At 45.6% G+C, this 22,510-nt stretch overlaps 1 protein-coding gene across 1 annotated transcript; it reads left to right on the forward strand.

Moving 5' to 3' along the window:
• Positions 1-21,040, forward strand: LOC130119694 (ankyrin repeat and fibronectin type-III domain-containing protein 1-like). Its single transcript, XM_056288292.1, has 19 exons — positions 1-178; positions 2,303-2,588; positions 2,883-3,171; positions 3,636-3,836; positions 5,262-5,375; positions 5,775-5,872; positions 6,087-6,177; positions 7,091-7,198; positions 10,911-11,010; positions 13,611-13,740; positions 14,412-14,531; positions 14,763-14,869; positions 15,746-15,860; positions 16,628-16,794; positions 16,993-17,170; positions 17,550-17,712; positions 18,469-18,635; positions 19,583-19,787; positions 20,016-21,040. The coding sequence occupies exons 2-19, from the start codon at positions 2,427-2,429 to the stop codon at positions 20,756-20,758; spliced, it is 3,258 nt and encodes a 1,085-aa protein (XP_056144267.1). The 5' UTR covers positions 1-178; positions 2,303-2,426; the 3' UTR covers positions 20,759-21,040.
• Positions 21,041-22,510: the final 1,470 nt, after the last annotated feature.

A 22,510-nucleotide genomic window follows, 5' to 3' on the forward strand; every position in this document is an offset into this window, starting at 1 on the left:
GCTGTGAGGAGCGCGTCCGAGGCGGGTCGGCTCGCCCCGCAGAGGTGAAAACTGAGGAACTCGTCGCGAGGCAGCGGACACCGAAATGACAGATTCGCAATATGCACGATTTTCGTGACGGATGACGAGTTTCACCACCACAACGACTTGACGACCCGAGTGGAAGCGTCGAGCTGAGGTAAGCCCCCCCCCCGGGTTATCCTGTCACTCAAGTTTATTGTGCGCATTTGAAGATACGTCTTCCACGAGCTCTGTGTCATATGACTTTTCTTTATTTTGTGTTGTTGTTGTTGTTGTTGTTGTTCAAAGCGTGAAAAGTCTTACTCCGTCGGTCTCACACACGTAGTTGGGGAAAAAGTTAGCGAGCAACCTTCTCTCTTAAAAGTTTTGATGCTGACAAAAGTATCAGAAACAACTGGTAGGGTGTTGGTGTATGACTTGCCAGTGTATTAGAATAGTAAATGAAGTGTTAATAGTCTACTTCTAAGGGTGGTGGCGACATGCTGATGCACGTCACAGGTTACAAAGTGGTGGAAAGCTTCGACTATGATGCTTTTGTTAGGTTTGTGTTTTTTCTTCTTCTAGATAAATGCACGTATATAGCGTTACTTCCTGCAGAATGGGAAACTGAGTCATCGGACTCACTAGTGCACGAAACAGCAGCCTATGAAGGTGTAGGCTACTTGGTAGAAGCAAAGTGTAGTCCTCGTAATTCTATTTTCTTATTCACTGTAAAATGTTGAGATAGTACTGCTGTGGAGTCTGTAGGCCATATCACTGGGGGGGGGGTGACTCACTCTGATAGAGCAGGCCAGTAAAACCACAGTGACTTTCGTCTGTGTGCCTTAGTTGCGCGTTGAATGATGACTCCTTTCCCAATCAACCTACGCACTTGGTGTGGGGTTATATATGAATAACGTTAACACCTCTACTGGTAGCCAGGCTCCGGCTGTGTTATTGATGAAATCTGAAATATTGTCAAAGTAATGTCTCTATTTAAATGCACACAACCCCCCCCACATCCCTCCATTCAGACGTTGTTTGCTTTGTCTTTGAGCCCCACACACCTGTGATTAGCATCTTTGTGTTGCCTCCATAGTATAGAGCCTTCAGCTAATCTCTTCTCTCAACAAGTCTCCATGATCAGCACTTTCCACAAGTAAGATGGATCCACAAACATTGGGTGTCCCACCAATAACAATGACATACGCATATTACCTTTGTGTTGTCCTCTGCCATATGTATGAGCAGACAGATGCAGGTAGTACTATCAGAGCCGTGAAGGATTGTTGTGTCATGCAAACAGCAAACACGGACCACAGAGGTTGTACGGTGTGTCAGGCACATGTCATCGCTGTGGACAGACAAGACAGGAGGCCTCATATCATGTCCCCAGCTCGCATCAACTAGGGGAGTATTTGCTTTCTCACAAGGACATCGAGATATTCAGCAGAGCAGGACTATTTGAAAATTGGTGAGAGGAAGGCTTTCAGATAGATGAGAGAAAGGGGAAGAGTGGAAATGGACGTGGCGCCAAGAGAGGATTGATATCTTTGTGGCATCTAACCAGCCATTGTTACCTTTGGATTTGAATCTTTAGACGTTTTCATGATGGGAGTGTTGATATTAATGACAACACTGCTGATCCTGCAAGTCGTTGCACCAGTAATTATCGTCTGAATACAGTCTGACAGAGTAACACTGTATAGACCCAGAGGTTGGGGCTTTGCCGCCTTGGATCTCTCTCCCTCAGACGATAAGATTGATGGCTCTCTGTTGTTTTGTGCAACGAGACTCCATACAAGGAGAATAAAAGCCATATATCACAAAAGGGGGAAAGAGGAACAAAGGTGATAAGAGAGAGCGAGTCATGTTGTAAGTGCTGCAGGGCATTTGTCATCTGGCCTATACAGGCGATGCAACTTTTATCCATTTATCCACCCACACAAGAGCAGTGCTCAGCTCAGCATAGCTTGCCTTCCTTCAGTCTGCAAAGAGAAAAAATTTTTTCCTCTACTGTAGAGGCTCTATAGAAGCTCGGCAGCTATTTTTTTTCCGATCCATCTTTCTTTTTCTTTTTTTTTCTTTTCTCATCTTCTGCCCCACAACCCACTATAATAGGTTCCTAATGACTTTCACCTCAGTTCATACTCTCCACATTCTCACCAAGCCTTCGTTTTTATTTCGCATGCCACTTTTCTCGTCTTGTCCTCTACACAGCTTCAGAGGTGCCGATCTCTCCATCTAAAGTGTGAACTAAGCATCCTTCATCTCTTTCCCATTTCTTCTTCATTCCCTCCAGCTATATACTCTATATCTTTCTTGGCCCTCTTGACCCCTCACTCCCTTCCCCTCCCCTCCCCTCCCCTCTCCTCTCCTCCCTTTGTCTTTCCTCTCCTCTCTATCACGCCACTCCACCGTGGACCATGTCTGTGTCCGTGAGGAACCCACTCCAGCGCCGACGCTCCCTGGGCCCCGTCTCACCCAAACGCATATATAGGAACCTGTCAGTCAGACTGAGGGGTGGAGACTCCTCTGTTGCCAGGGAAACGGACACACCCAAACACCTGTGCAAGGCTGCAGCCGCCGTAAGTTGTTTTGGTGTCATTCAGGATGAACTGGAGTAACATTTGAAGGCTTACCTGCTGTCTAGTTGGGATTTTTTTTATAGGGTTGGAATAATGGGATGCTTCTCTGACATAACACATTGACTTTACATCACTCTAAATATATTATAATGACAGGCAGAATACTTCATATTCATGCTTTTGATTTATGTGATGTGTCTTAAATTCTTTTCGTGTTCATGGTCTGTCTCTTTACACAGCAACTTCCTCTCCTCGGCCTCTTAAAATAAATATATCTTTCAATAACCCTATTAGTACAAGACCCTGTGGGAAGCAGTGGAAAATGAGGACACTTTGGCTGTGCAAAGCCTGCTGTCCAGGGACCGCAGTAACTGTGGAGGAGGAGGAGGGGGAGGAGGAGGAGGAGGAAGAGCTGCGTGGGAAAGAGGAGAGAAGAAAGAGGTGGACTGGGAGAGAGAGCGGGAAAAGGGGGTGAACAGGGTGAGCGAGCAAGGCCTGGTCCCCTTGGACGTGGCTGCCCTTACCCACAATTCCCCTCTGCTCCATGTGTTGGCCAAGGCCGGGGCAAGACACAACCCTGTTTGTGAGTGTTCTCGAGTCCTCGAACCGGGCTGACTCAGTGTGTATAAAAAGATTTAGTGGTTATTATTGATCCTCTTTGCCACTTCAATTATTCATTTGACACGTGTAAAACAAGTAAAAAAAAAGAAAGAATGAGCTTCTAAAGCTCGGTTCTATTGAGCGTGGGCAACTTTGAAAATGCTTAGGTTTGGCTCTCGTTTAGCTCTAAGTCAAATATTGCAATGCAATCTTGTTTAGTTTATTTCGCTTCTCACGTCTGTCCATTTCTTTATCTCTCTCTCCACTTGAGTTTTCCTCCTTTCCACTTGTTCCCTCTCTCTCTCTCTCTCTCTCTCTCTCTCTCTCTCTCTCTCTCTCTTTCTCTTTCTCTCCCTCTTTCTCTTTCTCTCTCTCTCTCTCTCTCTCTCTCTCTCTCTCTCTCTCTCTCTCTCTCTCTCTCTCTCTCTCTCTCTCTCTCTCTCTCAGTGTGCCGACCATCGGATTGGGCGTTCAAGCTGGACACTCTGGTGGAGCTGGCAGGCCAAAGAGTTGACGAGAGGAGGGAAGAGCTACTGAGGAAGGCGGGGGCGGGGCCACAGGCACGGGCCGACGCCCAGAGACAAGTTCGCCTGTGGGGCCTAAGACAACAGCTGTACTGCAGGATGAGGGAGAACTTCCACAGCACAGGTCAGTGGTCACGGGACACATGTCATGCTGCACCAGGCATTTCTTCAACTACGGCAAAAGGACATGAGTATTTTTTGATTTTTTTTTTTTTCATCCCGGTAAAAAAATTTTTTTAATTTGAACTAAAAATATGTTGGTATGGGCTTAGGCTGGTAGAACTGATTGCCCTCATGATAAATTCAACAAAAAAGGAGATGCATCACATGGCGGCTTCGAGGGAGGAAACTACACTTTATCTTGCATATAGGGGGAAAAGCACATTACCGTCAACCTCCTCTGAATTACCTGCTTAATATGGGGGCACCAAAAATGCACGTGGGGTCCAGCATGTTAACACCAATAAAATCTGAATAAAAGCAAGCGCTTATGTGCTTCTTTAAGAAACTTCTTGGCCAGACTCAATGCAAAACAAGACTTACTTCCCAAGTTCATCATGCATAGGGTCATCACTGAGGTCATTATTGCAGCAATGATGTGATACTTAAAAAAAAAAGGCCTGGAGACAATTTCCTTCTCGGTATCCCCCAGAGTGCAGGGTCAGCTATACAACAGCAACCGGCAGAGTGTTGGCATTTTACTTACTATGGTTGGCTGGGCAGAATGAGGCCAAGGGTTTCGTTTATGCGTGTTTAAGTAGGGTGGGGTGTTGCTGAGATAACAAAATTTTTAGTCGGTACTAAAGATGAAGCCGGCAATCCAGTGAAAATCATCCAAATTCAGATCACTCTGAGGCTCATGGAATTATGATCAAGTTAAAAATAAAGATCACCAGTCCGAGCATGTAGGCTCTTAATTGGACTGGGTGTATACAGCTCAATATCACTGATGTCCTTCCATCCTTAAAACTTGCGCCTACAATAGACCCATGTGTCAGCGCAACAGGGTTCTCAACTCAGTCTCATAAAATCAGGCTCATAAATTATTAACTATTAATTTTGGTGTTAAATATTCTATAATTAAACTACATTTGATGGAATAATCAAACCAGTCTCATTAAATCAGTCACATAATATCAGCCTCATAAATTTATTAACGTTTAAGTTTGGTGTTCAGTATTTATAATTGAACCATTCAAGTTAATGGGCTAATTAATGTCGCACTAATTGGAGTACTTTGAACGGCAGACAATGGCTTCAGTGAATATTGCAGCAAAAACAGGCAGGACAACAGCTTATTCCAATGAAACAATTATCAAGAATAATCAACACTAATTTCCAAACTACTTATCTAATTAACTGGGTTTTAAGAGCAACATTGCATCACCGGACACAGTACCACTGTAACCAATACTACTACATTGAAAGGTGAGGAGATAGGTGGCGATTATTATTGAGCCGGGAATTGTGGGTATTGTAGGCTTCGGGCAGGGAAGCCCCCTACACATGCCAACAGCGGAACTCACTCTATCTTTTCCGTTTGCCCAAGACCTTCCTGGCCCTCCCAGTCATGTGTCCATACTGGTGACCAGCAGCTCCTCTCTCTTTGTGGCAATGAGAGAGCCAGATGGTGGCTCTGCTGGGCTAATCACACGCTATAGAGGTGGGTGGCGTATGAAAAGACTTGCTCTGTAATGGATGGAGAACAATGATTGATGGAGAACAATGACTTGTGTGATATGATATATGAATTCATAGAGGTGCGATTGTTAGCTGAGGGAGTGGAGAGATCAGTCCTCCATGAAATATGTCTAATACAGCAAGCAGACTGGCAGGTGTAAAATCCCTCTTGTCAAGCGTGTACCCGTTGTCATGCTTCTGGCGTCTCTTTGTTTGTTGACAGCTGAACAAATTGCTGTCTCTATTTGCAGCCAAAGGCAGATTAAGCCCAGGTACCGCTGAGTGCCAAAAACTGTAAACACCTAAACCCTTAGGTGTCTCCACAGGGTTTTGAGCAAAGCCAGACAATAATCTTGTCTGTGGGATTGTCCTCTTTTCACAGTGGAATGGAGCAGCTCAGCCAGCTTCAAACGCATCCTTGGCTCAGCCGAAGTCACAGACACCAAGAGCCCCTCCCACAGCATCGCAGGACTCACAACTGTAAGACACACACACACCAGCACGCACTCTGCTTCTTTGCTGCATCATCTCCCGTGCTCAGCCACGACTTCCATAGGCGAACACTTATCCTGTTGAACTGTTTCACTTAAGCAAATAAATGAATAATGAGTTCTGTATCTTAGCCCCACAGCGGGCTCTTCACAAGGTTAATGCATGGTAATAATTCTAAGATCTCATGCTTGCCCAAATACAGGGAGTACAATATTTTGTGAGAGTGAACGCCTACAACGTGAAGGGATGGGGTCCGCCACAGTGCTCTACCCCAGTCAGTGCTGCCCCCTCCAGTGAGTATACTAAACTGCATGACTTCAGACCAGTGGTCCACCGCTAATCTGCCTTCGAAGGCCATGTGAATGGTGGTTTTTCATTCCAAAGAACCACTTTACCGGCTGGTTTCACTAACTGCCTCACCTTTGGCTGAAGAGAGGGAACTAACGGTGTAATCGGCTCGAATGGTTCGAATGGAAACCTGCATTCACGTAACCCTCCATGGCAAATGTATGGAGACCACTGATTTCTTCCACTCATACTGAGAAAACACCACCCCTTCCTTCCAGTTCTCCGAGTAATGGAATTATGTGCGTGACATCTAGCTTGGTGTGGCGAAAAGGGAATAAACTCACGGCTGGCTAAGCTGCCGATTAGTGATTTACGAAAAATGAAAAGCCAAGGATGTCTTTGTGACCCAATGGGCCATATGCAAATGATTTTGGGAGCTTGAAAATTGGCAAAAATCTGTGGTTGCCATGTAATTCACACCCCCCCCGCTTTCACTATCCTCTTAATACTGTTCAATAAAGCACAAAAATGCTATAATTTTGCAAATGGTGAACTAATGTAAGAGCATAAATACCACCGTAGATGATAACGTTCAGCACTGGTTTTACGTTTAATGGCTTGGACAATGGAATTTAAAAAAGGACATAGCTTGAGAAGGGGTTTTAACAGGATTTAATGAATTAGGATTCATACTTTCATGGTCATGGCACACAGATATGCTTTCAGGTGCTTGATCTGGCCGGCTAACCAGCAGACTATGCAGCAGCTGCAGCACTCATAAGATCTTGATGACTGTATGATTTTCTGCCGTTTGATTTAAAAAAGGGTCAATTATTGTTGTTTCTCTCTCTCTCTCTCTCTTTCTCTCTCTCTCTCTCTCTCTCTCTCTCTCTCTCCCTCCCTCTCCACATTTTGCAGGCTGGAGAGAGTGCATTGGTGTAAAGTCACAGATCAGGAACCAGGAAGACCATGTGAGGAAACTTCTGGAACAGATCAGAGAACCACATTACAGGGGATACTGCATAGGTAAAATTCGATCCTTAGTGTGAGCTAAAATGATATATTATTCTCTCCCTTAACTAATCATATTAGGGTCCTTGCAAAACGATACATTAAATTGCATATGTTCAGTGTATAACACTGTTTATAAACCTACCATTACAACATCACTCCAATTTTGTGTCAAGTTGTTTAAGCGTTTCATTGTAATTCAGTTTACCACTGTGTCTTGGTGCATAATAATCCAGGTAAGCAAATCACAGAAGGTTGAATCAGTTCATCTGGACACGTTTACTGAGAGAAATGTTTCATCACTCATCCAAGTGACTTCTTCAGTCTAAACTGACTGCAGATATCCCCACCCTTATCAACAATACAGCGGCATCACGACCGAAACCAAGGATCGGTTTCATATGCAAATTACCGTGAGCATTAACTAGCGTTACAATGGCCATGTGTACTATTCACAGAGGACTGGGGAATGTTTGCAATCACAGCGTTATCAGATGGCGACAGATGTACTCTTAGGTTCCCCCCCCCCTCGGTTCGGGGATGGTTGTTCCCTTCTCGCATACTAGGTGGCCTCTTTGCATATGAAACCGATCGTTGGTTTCGGTTGTTATGCCACTGTATGGTTTATAAGGGTGGGGGTACCTGCAGCCAGTTGAGACTGAAGAGGTCAGTTAGATGAGTGATGAAACGTTTCTCTCTCGATAAACGCTGTGTCCAGATGATCTGATTCAACTTTCTGTCTTTAGCCACCAACTTTCAGTATTATGGTTTCACATATTATGACACGACTAATCCTCAGTGAGCCCTCACCAAGTTCTCGCAGTTGATTAGACTAACCACATTGGATAACTAACAGATTTTACTCTGTAACAAAACATACACAAGCCCTATTCGGAAAAAGTAAACATATTTCTTGATTCAGTAGGGTTTACTAAACCCTTTTAGCAGCAATAACCTTTATTGAATGTTGACCCACTTCTTCTTGTAAGAGTCCTTGTTCATTGATCTTTAAGAGCACTAATTCATACATCGGCTATTTGGGTCCTGCCCCAAAACCCCGGTGGTTTGAGGTTGACATTGACTAGGCCATCTACAAACTGAACTTTGTCAACCCTTTGGATGGACATTTATCGGTGTATGTTGTATAATTGGGGTTCTTGTAAGAACATTATCTTAAATTTCCCTTGAATTTGGTCTCACAGTAATTGTGTGAGAAAACTGGACACTGGATTCCCCCCCTTTCTCCCCAATTGTACTTGGCCAATTACCCTACTCTTCACATCCACCCGTAGACATGGCCAATTGTGTCTGTAGAGACACCTGACCAAGCGGGGGATTCAAACCGCCGACCCCCGTGTTGGTAGGCAACGGAATAGACCGCTACGCTACCCAGGCACCTGACACTGGATTGATGAAACATTCATAACCCTCCAAATGGGCGCTGGATCCACATGTTGTTTGTATTCCTGTTGGACAGGTCTGCACCACTCCTGAATTTTGATCGCACCCCAGATGAATCCGAAATGAGAAAACTGGTGAATGCCACGAGGTGTTGAATAGTTCATATGCTCGCTTTACAAACATGTATGAGCCACTTTTAACCAGCCTTTCCAGAGAACTGTGTTCGTCAAGTCTCTTGTGGTTTATTCAGAGGCAATTTTGCAAACCGAAGCTATGCCACAATGTCCTTTCTTCACAGAGAACCTTTTTTTTTCTCACGGCTACCAGTCCATCAAAAGCTGTATTTTTTTGGTCTTTCTCTAATGATGGACTCATACTCGGAATCAGGGACAATTTATTGTAATTTCTTTCATGCAATTCCATACACAAAGGGAACGAAACTTCGTTTCCCCCAGGCCACAGCAGTGCGACACAAAAGACAAAAACACACATCCAAAATTCCCAAAAACGACCCCACCAAAAACACACAAAAACAGAGAGAACAAAGCACAAAAAATAAACAGTTAACAACACAGTTAACAACACAGTCCACTCAGTGCAACACAGTCCAAAAATTGCACTGTCCAGAGAACGAATGCCAGCCAGGATGACTGTCGGAACTGCCGGTCTGCATGGGCTAGCAGTTAGCTTAGCTCGCCCCACTTCCACGTCCTGTCAGACCGCCCTCAGTGTTTCCTCCTCGGGCGCAGCTCCAGCAGGGCCGTGGTCTCTGGCCCACCGGACACAGCAGACCGGGCTCACCCAGCTGATCCAATGCCAGCTCTCCCAGCCAGACACCCTCAACACACCTCCCCGCACTCCACACGACGACACCAAAAACGCAGTCAACGCCAGGCGAGGGTGCCTCCAGACCACCCTTGGTGTTATCAGAACTGCCAGTCTGCATGAGCTAGCAGTTAGCTTAGCCTGCCCCGCTTCCACGTCCCATCAGACTGCCCCTGGTGTTACCTCCTCAGGTGCAGCTCCGGTCAGGGCCATGGTCCCTGGGCCCAAAGGACGTAGCAGACCAAGCTCTCCCAGCCGATCCAGCGCCAGCCCTCCCAGCCATCAAACGAAGACAAAACAAAACTAGACGCAGACAAAGACAGACGGCACTGGGCAAGGCCACCATAAACACAAGTTCGCGCCGCCTTCCTCCCACATCGGCGCTGGGTGAGGACGCTGCAAATGTGAATTCGTGCCGCCATCTTCCCACACCGGAAACAGAAGCTCTATTCTGTAAATATTCTCTAAAGTGTATAATATTAACGGAGGGTTGTAGATCCCTAGATGAGATCTGGATGGGTGTATTATTTGCTGATGTCTTGGGCTAAATTGGCTGGGACAAACTTTTAAGTTGACTGCAACTGTTTGTCTCCGTTCATAAACACTCAATGTGGAACGACGGACTTTATATTTTTCTGAGATTGAAGATTTGTTAATAACCCATTCCCAAACTGCTAAAGGATGAAAAATGTTCTTTCTATCATGATAGATCGTCTCTTATGTTCAGCATGGTGGCCCAGTGGTTAGCACTGTTGCCTCACAGCAAGAAGGTCCTGGGTTCGAACCCCAGGCCGTCCCAGGTCCTTTCTGTATGGAGTTTGCATGTTCTCCTCAAGTCTGCGTGGGTTTCCTTCGGGTGCTCTGGTGTCCTCCCACAATCAAAAAGACATGCATGTTAGGGTTAATACTCCTGTCTGTCCCCTGAGCAAGGCAATGGAAAGAAGAACTAGAGTTGGTCCCCGGGCGCTGCAGCTGCTCACTGCTCCTATACAATAGGATGGTTTAAATGCAGAAATTTTTTTTTATGTATGTACAATGACAATAATAAAGTGTCCTCTTCTCTACATAGATATACAGGACGTAGCAGCTCCTAGTGATCTACTAATGCTGTGTACATGATCAGTAGCATGTTGGTACATTATAAACCCCCTCATCGTTGATATTATAGCAATAAGGGCGTACTTCCTTTTGAATAAACAGCTTCTGCATGTTGTCTCCTATTTGATCGACTAGCAAGGCTGAATCAGCATTCTACTATGAGGTTAGCTTCATCTACCGTTATCCCTGCAGTTACTCATGTCCAAATATATGTAAATTCACAGAACTGGAAGAGTGTGGCTTCCTTTTCATATCACGTTACATCCATCTTCTCTTTCTTCTCGTCATGGAGAAGCAGCGTTTGCCAACTCTTTGACTCAAATATCTTTGCGTGTGCAGCTAATCTGCTTTGGCGGATAAAGTAATTTTCTCATCTCGTCTCACCCTTTCCTCCTCTCTGCAGAGAACTCTAAGCCTCAGAGCCCCAGCAAGCGTCTGTCGGTGTCTCGAGGCATCAAACAATTGTTCCAGTCAGCCACCAAGTTTGTTCGCCTGTTACAGAGGTAAAGCTTCCTTCCTTCCTCCCTCCTCCCTGTTGAATCGCAGCTCTAGGGGTTGGGGAATTATGGCTCACATACGATGAGATTACATAGATCTGCGCAACAAAAAAATAAAAAAGAACAGTTATTTGCAGTGGTTCTCAATCCGAATCTCCGGGTACCATCAGTACTGCTGCATTCGCTTTTTGATCCAATCAAGGTTGGGGGTATTAAACCCGGACCAACAGGTGAATGTGATCCACCACATAGCAGAACTGAAAACCATAAACACTTTTGAGGACCGGATGGAGAACCACTAAATCACATATAAATTAACTAAGAGCACAATATCATGCTAAAGACTTGTTAGAGCACCAGGATTGTGACCCTGATGTTGCCAGTTTGATTTCCTGGCCCATATATGGATTTTGAATCAATGTTGCAGGCTATTCCAGATGCAAATGTAATTTACACACCTCTATTACACTGTTGTACCCTTGAAAAAGACGGAAAATCATTTTATAATTAATTTCTTCTCCAAATTACTCATCAGAGTTAACTGGTTGATGTGGAAAACAGTTAGAGAGGAATGTAATTTTGTTCGTGTTCATGAAATCGAGCGTGTCTGTGAATTCAATGAGTCCAGCGCCTCTAATATGCCTGATTTGCATGGTGAGCTGTAATAGTAGGTCCAACCAAAGATCCTCCCATGCAGATATAACTTCACTGCTGGTATTTAGGGTACAATTATTCTAATGAGCAATCGGTGACGGTGTACAACAAAGCTAATCCCTGCTTTAAATTGGCAAGGAGAGTAGCATCGTTTAAAACAACAGATTATTCAGAATAATTTAATACGCTCTTTAAAAAGGTTTCTAGGGCACACTCAGCTATGCAAGTAGTCAGAATTACACGGGATTTCACTTATCCTTTTGAGTCTTATGATTCGTTTCAGGTAGTATATTATTCTCCGGCTGACTGAAAGAAGCTCAAGGTCAAGGTAATCTTTACAATCCCCGATAGGCAATTTGTTGCACAGCCAGCAGTAAATACAGTCAACGTCAATGGTCAACACACAAAGAAACATAGAACTTTAGCAGGGACAAATGAATTCTTAAATCTACCGGTCCTGCAGCTCGCCAGATTATATCTGCGACGTGATGGAAGCAACCTGAACTCACTGAACAGGGAGTGACTCGGGTCAGTTAAGAATAGACTGAGCCTTCTTTGTGGCTCTGTCTTTGTACACATGGCAGAGGTCATTTAGATTTGTCCCTGCAATTTCCTTCACATCTTAACAGTTCCTTCTAACCGGTTCCTGTTTTGCAAGGTAAGTGACCCAAACCGGCAGATAAAAGAGGTTAGAACAGACTCAATAAAACAAGAATAAAACATACTCGTAAGTGTGGCATCAACATTAAAACTTCTGCGCTTCCAGTAAAAATACATGCATTGATTGGCCTTTGCACACACAGCATCAGGGTTTGGTTCAAAGGTTACTTATCATCGGGTGTCCAGGTGGCGTGATGGTCTATTCCATTTGCCTACTAACATGGGGATTGCTGGTTCGAATCCCCGTGTTACCTCCGGCTTGGTCGGGTGTCCCTACAGACACGATTCTGCGGGTGGGAAGCCGGATGTGGGTATGTGTCCTGGTCGCTGCACTAGCGCCTCCTCTGGTCGGTCGGGGTGCCTGTTCAGAGGGGGGAGGGGGAACTGGGGGGAATATCTGTGATCCTCCCATGCGCTATGTCCCCCTGGGGAAACTCTTCACTGTCAAGTGAAAAGCGGCGGCTGGTGAGTCCACATGTATCGGAGGAGGCATGTGGTAATCTGCAGCCCTCCCCAGATTGGCAGAGGGGGTGGAGCAGTGACCGGGTTGGCTCAGAAGAGTGGGGTGATTGGCCAGATGCAATTGGAGAGAAAAAAGGGGGGGAAATCCCCCCCCCCCCAAAAAAGGTAACTTATCATCAATTGTCCCCAGATACTTACTGTGTTGTTGGATATCTTCAACAGAGCAGGGGAAGGCCTCTTCCTAAAGTCAGTAATTATTTCCTTTGTTTTGGACACATTTATGTCCAAGAAGGAGCATTTACACCAGTCACTAAAATCTTCCACCACTGGGCCGGGGTCAGTTTCATCATTACAGAGCAGGGACACAATAATGGCATCATGCATGAACTTGATGATCTGTCTGCCCTCATAATGACACTGCAACTTGTTTGTGTATAAAACAAATTGAAGTGGTGACAGGACACACCCCTGTGGGGAACCAATGGAAGATAAAAGGGCATCTGGTAAAACACCACTGACTTTCACCTTCCTGAGACTTGTCAGTTCAAAAAGTCAACCAGCCAACATAGGGTCAATGTTGTGGACGCTCGTAAGTCCGTCTGCTGAAATGTGAGGTTGTAAGCAGTTAAAAGCTGAGGAGAGGTCAATAAAAAGTGATCGTACAAAATTATTTGCACCATCCATGTGATCCAGGACATAAGATTTTAGTTTCTTTGAGAACAGTGCACCTCTCAAATATTGGTTTCATCTGTTTTTACAAAGACAAAAAGCAAGCCCTCATTCAGTTTGCATGTGTTTTCACATTTTCTCCCTCATATTAACTTCATTAGGGGCGTATACCTGGCAACTGTGTTCTACCACAAGGAGATCATTCTTGTGACAGCAGAAGAGCTAATCCCATTGGTGGAGATCCAGTGCTGCTCCACCTCCATCATCCAGGACTTCTTCTGGTTTGCCAAGGTTAGCCGGCTGCCAATCAGACACCGACACACCAGATTTGGTTGTCGTATGCTGGTGATGTGGGTCTCTTTGTTATGTGTTGTTGTTTTTTTTCTATTCAACCATGCTGCTCAGTTTTTTGCTTGACTAAAAGTCCAGCACACATTTGCTGGAGAAATAGAGCAGCAAGTCAGATGACTCCAGTTAAGTGCTGCCTGCAGCACACACTAAGCATCGCACTGCAGAACCAGCAAACCCCCCCCCACCCACCCCAATAGAAAACACATCTGTAATAGTAAATACAAGTCAACATGTGGGAATAGAGATGTGTCTTTAGAACTTGTGGCTTGTCAGTTAAATGAGCGTTGACTCGAGGCTTGACGTCGAATATGTGGGGGTTTTCTATTGAAACGGGTGGGTGTTTTCTACTTGACTCTTGACGACTGGCACCAGTATGCAGTGATCTAAAGGGTCAATTCACTCAACTTCATGCAGCACAAAGTATCTTTGGCTCATAACTGAACATTTGAATTATCCCCATGATAGAAGAGCTGCCTATGTATCTATCTATGTATCTATAGTTTTATTATTTTTGAGATAATATCCAGTCTATGAAGAAATCATTGAGAACGGTGGTTGCATTATTCTTATATAAACTGCACCGTTAAATTCTTCTTTTGTCTCTTCTCTAGTTGTCATGTGCGTGGCAACAGGTGCCCCAGCTCCAGCAAGCCCTCTCTTCTGCCCATTCGTCTTCCTCATCCCTCCTTCAGAACAGGCACAACATTTTGAGAGCTGTAGCCCAGCTTCAGGTGGGACGCTAAGCAGCTTATGCTCCATGATAGAAAACATCAAAAGGAGTTAATTACTTCTCTACACCATCTCTTCCTCCTGCGCTTCTCGTCATTACCTCCTCCGCCCCTCCCATCCTGCCTGCTCCTTAACTCCTGTCTTTCATGGCATTAATCCCTAATTCCCCCACAGTCAGAGTCGCTTGCCCCTAATAGTTTTTATTATGCGATCTCTTTCTCCTCTGCCTACAGTCATCCCTGGGGACAATGGACCTGGGCCAGGTGTACTACGAACCTCTGAAGGACCGGCAAGGCAATGTCCTACTGGTGACTGTCAAGGAGTTCCCCAACCCTCCCAGGTTAGCCCAAAAAAGGACACTTAATTTTGGCTAAGTGTCTACCTTTTCCAGCTATGTCAGAGCACAAGGTCAGTTTGTTCAAAAAACACCTCAGAAGGAAGCTTGGTTGGTGCAGCAGACTAATTAGCTTGTGTCCAATGCTGAAATTCACAATTTAAGTCCCAGCTCTGCAGGGAACTGTCCGTGTTCCTGGGTGGGGGGCCAGTAGTTGTATGAATATGTCCCATCATTGTGATTAGCAACTCCTGGAGGTGGCCTGTGCAGCCTGCAGGTGGATCCAGGGATGGTGGCATGATCTTCCTCCGCACATGTTATGTTCCCTTGGAGAGACCTGAAGCTGACAGGTGGAAAGGAGTTGTCAGTGGCACCAAGTGCATCGGAGGACCCTTGTGGTCACACCCTGCCAACCACGTTAGCGGTTGTGCGATGATGAAACATTGGGAGAACAGGGAAAGCAGATTTGCCAAACTGGGAGAAACGGGAGAAAATTCAAAGCCAAAAAAAAAAGAAAGAAAACCAAACACAACACTTTTTCACGGAAGATGTTTTCTGTCTCATAGACTTCAAATCCAGCTCCTCTGTTTGGTGGGCGGTCTCCCCACATAGTATCCTACTCCTAATCACATCCTATCGACTCACAATTGAGTAGACATGCTCCACATCAAGCAGAGTGAATTTGAACCCGTGTCTCCCACATGGGAACGAGAGAAAGTGTCCCAGGGTATTAAGCGTATACGGTTTCAAGCGAGGCTCGCTAATGGACCATGGAGCTTTCAGCTCACTTTGCTTGGAGTACAATATCAAAGGAAAGAGCCATGGAGGGATTTGTGCTGTGTGATCTTCTTGACATCGCTGAACTCTTTATCCCCTATCCAGCCCTCCTGATCCTCCCCTCCACTGGGTGCCCCTAGCCCGCCTGGAAAAGAACCGCAGCAGAGCCCCTCTCCTGCCGGAGCCCACCGCCATGGATACGCTCAACGAACAGCTCAGAGTGAGTGTGTGTACCATGTTTTTCTATCCTAATGGGGATATTTGGTCCCCATTAGGATAGAAAAACCAGAAGCCACCTACATTGTGGGGCCATTTTATGGGGCCCCACAAGTAAAAGGGTCTATTTTTATTTTAGGGTTAGGACTTGGTTTTAGGGTTAAGGTTAAGGTTAGGGTAAGGGTTAGGGTTAGGCGTGGTTAAGGTTAGGGTTAAGGGCTAGAAAATGAATGTAGTCAATGAGGGGGCCCCATAAGTATAGATTTGCGAGTATGTGTGTGTGTGAGTTTGAGAGAGAGGGGCTAAAATCAGTGAGCTGCCAAGTACAACATACTTCGTGACTGTGCAGAAAATTTTGGGTTTTTTTTTTTGTGCGTCAGCTGCAGCAAGCATCCCTGACTTGTTTATTGAACCATGCCTCTGTGCTGTTCGAGTAATCCTAAAATGTGTGCAAATTCATTTAGCAGGCCCGGCGAAAAGCAAAATTCTCAAACCTGTCTGTTGCTCCTGCTTAGCTAAATGGATGGAGCATGGCACTAATGCTCTCAAGGTTACGCATTAAATCAGTGCGGTAGCCTCCCGTGCAAAAAACACAACTGCTTTTGTTTCATGGAGCAGTGCTTCAGACAAAAGCACCCGTTGGTTGTTATAGACTAAAGCAAAATTGGATACGGCAAATAGGAAAAAAAGATCACAATGTAACATCCAAGTGATATCTCGTAAACTGCTTCCAGCCCGACACATTTTTCTCCCTCGCCTCCTCTCCCCCAGGAGAAATTGTCCTTCCACAGATACAGCACCCAGTGGGCCCAGCCGGGTCTGTACGTGGGCATACTGAAGCTCTGTAGCTCCGTGGAGCAGATCAGGGTCCTGGTGCCCCGGAGGCTGCCCAACCTCCTCTGCCATGCACGGGTTCGCCACAACCCCCATGTGACAAGGTAACACAATACTTGATATTTTGCACTGTGTAACAGTTAGCTTGAAGATTTCATAATCTTGCAAATGATGCCTACCATTCCGAAATCGGTACACTTTCATTTATAATGTGCTGGGTCTCGGTCATGACACACTACATGTGCGCTGCCTTCTTGTGGGTTGCTGAGATCAGCCTGTGCTGATGACTGTGTGTGCGACAGGGAGGAATGGGCTTGGCTACAGAGCCACGTCTTCACCACGGCCAATGGCAGCATTCAGAATCTGTCCATTGGCGAAGACGAGAGCCAGATGGAGAGCAGTGGGCTGGTGGAGTTCGTCAGGTCTCTGAGAGCAGCAGTCACCCTCCTCCTGACAAAGCTCAACATCCCCCTCTACAGGGTAAAAACCTCTTCTGGGACCTCACATTTGTTTCCCAGTCATATGCCAAACTGTTAAAAAGTTTGTTCCATAATGGCAAAATAATTTGAGATGTCTTTCTTAAGCTGAGTCTCTCATCTATCAGCGTGGTTGGTGATGTCCTTAAAGTAATCTTTCACATCGAATTATTTCTGAAACCACAGATGGAATTAATAAATATTCAGCTAAACTAATTGGGGCAAAAGAAAACACGAGCCAACAACATCACATGCGACAGACTTGCATTTTGTTACATCACATCTTGACTCATTGCAAAATTTATCTCCCATCTGCTGTACTACTCTGTCCACACCACCCAACCCCGCCACCACCATTCTCCCTCTCTCTCTCGCTCCGGTAGGCCTATCAGTATGGTGTGTACACGCGGGAGCTGCTACAGTTTGGGAACAAGTTGTCCATGCTGCTGCTGCTTCCTCCCAGTGAGGACTTCAGTTCCAGCTACTGGCCTCTGGTCGGGACCAAGGAGCCCGGCCTCACCATGCCCCTGCAGATCTTTGAGCTGGGTAAGTGTTGGGTGGATTCCCTTTACACTGCAGGACTTTCCAAGCAGATCCTCATCGCATGGAGCAGTGGTGATGCCCAAATGGGGCAAGCATGTGAAGACTGCAATGTGTGCAGCGGGCACATTTGTAACTGACATGATTTCACCATGTGGGACCCCGTGGAAAGAAGGTCCTTTATGAGGCCAGGATAAAAAAAATAAAATAAAAAAAAATTACCCCACTCTTCCAAGCCATCCCGGTCGCTGCTCCACCCCCTCTGCCTATCCGGGGAGGGCTGCAGACTACCACAATGCCTCCTCCGATACATGTGGAGTCGCCAGCCGCTTCTTTTCACCTGACAGTGAGGAGTTTTGCCAGGGGGATGTAGCGTGTGGGAGGATCACACTCTTCCCCCCCGTTTCCCCTCCCACCTGAACAAGTGCCCCGACCGACCAGAGGAGGCGCTAGTGCAGCGACCCGGACACCTCCCCACATCCGGCTTCCCATCCGCAGACACGGCCAATTGTGTCTGTAGGGACACCTGACCAAGCCAGAGGAAACAGGGGGATTCGAACAAGCAATCCCTGTGTTGGTGGGCAACGGAATAGACCACCACACCACCCGCGTGCCCCTTGTTTGGATTCTTTTGAACCTTTTTTCGTTATGCCATGTCTATCTCTTCTTTTTTTACTCTAAAATAAGCCGATGATTTCTCAGGCACAAGGCATTCTCTCAGTTGTGGTGTATTGCTTTGTCTTTGCCTTGCCATACCACCAGTTCACTTCTGGACCTACGAGAGAGACTTCCTCTCCCACTACTGCCAGACCTGGGTGAGGCTGGAGCTGGACACTCATCTGGCCCAACAGGCTCTGAGGGAGGCAATGGACACCAAAGAGGTGCAGGAGGCCCGGGAACGCCTAAACCACATCACCCAGCTGTCACAGGTAAGATCATTACAGAACGGTTAAAGGCAACACCGACCACGTTTACACGCACACTGAAAAGGCACACGGAGTAAAGGCCGTTACACACCAAGTCTTAAAATTTCCTCCAAAAATTTTTGAAGGTTAAACAACAAAAACAACCTCACACCATGTCCACTAAGTTTATGTACCAACTCTGAAAAAAAATCATCCGTCATATATGTTTTGTTACTGGTAATCTTAAAAAAATGAAGTCAATAGATATGACTATTTCAGAATATCAACTTTTAGAGTTGTAGTAATCATATGAGAACAGCATGTGCGGACAAACAGCAGCTCTGTTGTCCAGTTAGCACTGTTGCCTCACAACAGGAAGGTCCTGGGTTCGAACCCCAGGCCGTCCCAGGTCCTTTCTGTGTGGAGTTTGCATGTTCTCCCCGTGTCTGCGTGGGTTTCCTCCTGTAATGTTTATGGTTTATAATGCATGTGATGCTTCTTGTGTTGTAATTTGATGTTGTTTTATTTTATTCATTGAGGGGGCGCTCTTGGCTCATTTTGTTGTTAAGTGGTTGTGGGTTGAAAGAAAGAAGAAGAAAACCCCCGGAAACGTAGAATCGCCTTAGATAGTTACGATTGCCAAGCATGGAAGCTGAATAAGTTAATAAAGGAATTTAAACATTACAGTGCTGCCTTGGAATTAGATTTAATAACTTTACACCTCCCACCACCAAAAAGACATGCATGTTAGGTTAGTACACCTGCCTGTGCCCCTGAGCAAGGCAATGGAAGGAAGAACTGGAGTTGGTCCCCGGGTGCTGCAGCTGCCCACTGCTGCTACACAATAGGATGGGTTAAATGAAGAGAACAAATTCGTTGTAAGAATACAATGTCAAATAAAGTGGCTTTCTTTATGTTGAGAGTGCATGTTTCACATCCTGTATGCCAATCAAGTCTCTCTGTTCCTGTAGCATCTTGATTCAGTATGGAGGGATGCTCGCTGGATCATGGACTGTCTGCAGTGTGTTCGGTCCAGGCAGTGGGTGGGGGCAGTGCCCCTGGGTCTGGTGATGGGGGGAGACCCACCGCCCCTCCCTGACACTGAAGAAGAAGAGGGGAGTTTGACTGCCAGACTCACCTGGCCTCATCGCCTACAAGCGCAGAGAATCCTCACAGGTAAGATGATGACGATGAAGATGATGTGGAAAAAGGAACGTAGGGCACATTATAACTTCACTAATTGCCATTTGACTGTTTCTGGACATCAAACATTTCAAAAGTGAAGAATTTTGCTCATAAAGGCCTACGTTGTGCTCTACGTTCCAATGACTTATGTTTTTGAGAAACATGCCTCAGCAATAATAGAATTTAACTTCTGTTTTATGTCTGTCCATCTTTTTCCAGAGAGCTTAGTCAGTGTGAGCCCAGCAACAGTCACTAGCACGGAGGTCTCTGCTCCATTAGGTGTTCTGGTTGTCCCAGAAGAGGCTGCTATAGTTTTAATGGAAGGCGTCACTAAGGGAGGGTACCCCGTAGACATTAACGCCCAATCAAATTTGGACTTGACCAGCACTGGCCAGTCAGAACTAGGATGTGATAGCGTTTTCATCGAACCCGGAATAGAACCTGACATTGGTAGCCAAACAGAAATGGGATATGCTGGTTTGGTTGTACCAGAGCCATACAGCGGGGAACAGGACTTTCCTCCCAGCATCAGTGAGGTGATAGAGCCGATGGAGATGGCAGAGTTGGTGGACATCTTGCCCACACTGAGTCTTATAGAGGAAGAGAGTCTGCCAAGTGATCAAACAACACCAACTGTAATGGATATGCTGGAGAGCTTTGGGCTGGGGATTGGTGAAAACACCCCATTCTTTGACTTTGAAAGTGGAGCCGAAAATCTCTCATGCTCAGAAATCCATTGTAAGGACAGCAGCACAACGGCCCCAGAATGTGCTTTGGGAAGGCGATCCTGTGAGAGTACAGCTTTCCCGGGTCAAGAGACTCCTGCCCCTGCCGAGGCGAAAGAAACTGCAGCTGGGAGCCAAGACTTCTTTTTAGAGGAAGCAGAGACACAGGTCCCCGGCAAGTGTTTTACAATGAAAAACCAGGTGGAATGGGTCCGCTCCCTTCACAAGCCATCTTGATGCCTCCTGAAATTCTAATCTGTTTCTAACCTGTGTCTCTCAGATCTTTTTGAATGTTGAGCAAAAAAATGATTCTGTATGATACAGTGGAGGAGGCATGCAAGCATCCTAGCTACTCCTTCTAAGGTCTGGAGTAAAAACCCTCTCTAGCAAGCTGACTAGTCATAGCACTGTCAAATCTTAATTTAATCATTACCCTTTGCTCACACCAACACATCAAATCATGAGCTCCAACTGCAGTTGTTGATTTTCAAAGACCTAAAAAAAGCCGCTGATACAATGCCAGCAGGCAATGCCAGCACCCAGGGTGTAGGTTTGAGGTTGAGCTGAGATTAATTTAATGCAAATTAGTGCTGAACCGGCAACCAGTTGCGGTCAGGAATTTCTTCCCGCTGTAACATTTCTACTATGAACCTGATAGGCTACAGGGCAAAACCAAAAGTGATTTCTGCAACATAGCTTAAATGAGCTGCCCCCCCATGGCAATGACTGCTAAGGTGCTGCTAGTGGGTAGCTAGCAACTGGAGCGGCCGCGGTCATAATGTTTCCATTCCCCCTTTTCTCCCCAATTGCACTTGGCCAATTACCCCAATCTTCCGAGCCATCCTGGTTGCTGCTCCACCCCCTCTGCCGATCTGGGGAGGGCTGCAGACTACCACATGCCTCCTCCGATACATGTGGAGATGCCAGCTGCTTCTTTTCACCTGACAGTGAGGCATTTCGCCAGGGGGACGTAGGATGTGGGAGGATCACGCTATTTCCCCTAGTCCCCCCCCCAACAACAGGCGTCCCGACTGACCAGAGGAGGTGCTAGTACAGTGACCAGGACACATACTACATTTGGTTTCCTACCTGCAGACACAGCCAATTTTGTCCAATGTTTTTGTTGTTGTTTTTTTTGGTGTGAGCACAGGGTGAGGACGGTCAGACCAACCAACATCAAATTGGCATGTAGGACTATTTTCACCCAGCTCAAGATGAAGGCCTTTCAAATGTAATGGACATCGTGGAAAACAAACCACAAAATGGTGCGATCGCTTTCCTTTGCACATGTGTGGGCATGTATTCTTTTCAAGTACAACACGGTAGCAAATTTAATCACTTTATAGTTCTATCACTGTATATACTTTTAAATGCATAAACCTTTAAAAACGTTTATACCTCTGGGAAATCTTGTTACTTCATTCCATGCAAGCATTTGCGATGCGATATTTTCAAGACTGTCATACATGTTAAAGATAGCTAAATAGTTGTGTTGTTTGCCTGTGTTAAATTTGTACATTTAACAGTAAAGCAATAGTTAGGTATTTATGTGTTTAGAATAACATAAGTCCCCATAGGGACGTCTGGTCGGCAGTATAACCCAAGAAGGAGATCCCACCTCTGAAGGTCACCCATATGCAGTATGTTAAGACGAATGAAACTGAAACTAATATGTCAGCTAACAGTTGTGAGAAGCCCCAAGTATAGGTGTTTTTATGTCTTCTCACAATTGAAGAGTAATAAAATCATACATTTGAAGTAAAGTTTTGCCTTCCTGGAAAACAGCTTCCAAATAGAATTTTGATTTTTTTTTTGTCCTCCATGTCAGAAACTTGACATTGAACATTTTCAGAATTGTTTGGAAAGGTTCAAGAAATTGATGTAATCATGTTCATCCGTTTTCAGATGTCAATTCATTGATGTACTCCTTGGCAAATGGTAGATCTACAGTACTGTACATACTTGATTGTCCTCAGCCCAAATGTTGAT

Source organism: Lampris incognitus, chromosome 10 (assembly GCF_029633865.1).
Source record: "Lampris incognitus isolate fLamInc1 chromosome 10, fLamInc1.hap2, whole genome shotgun sequence".
Taxonomy (NCBI): domain Eukaryota; kingdom Metazoa; phylum Chordata; class Actinopteri; order Lampriformes; family Lampridae; genus Lampris; species Lampris incognitus.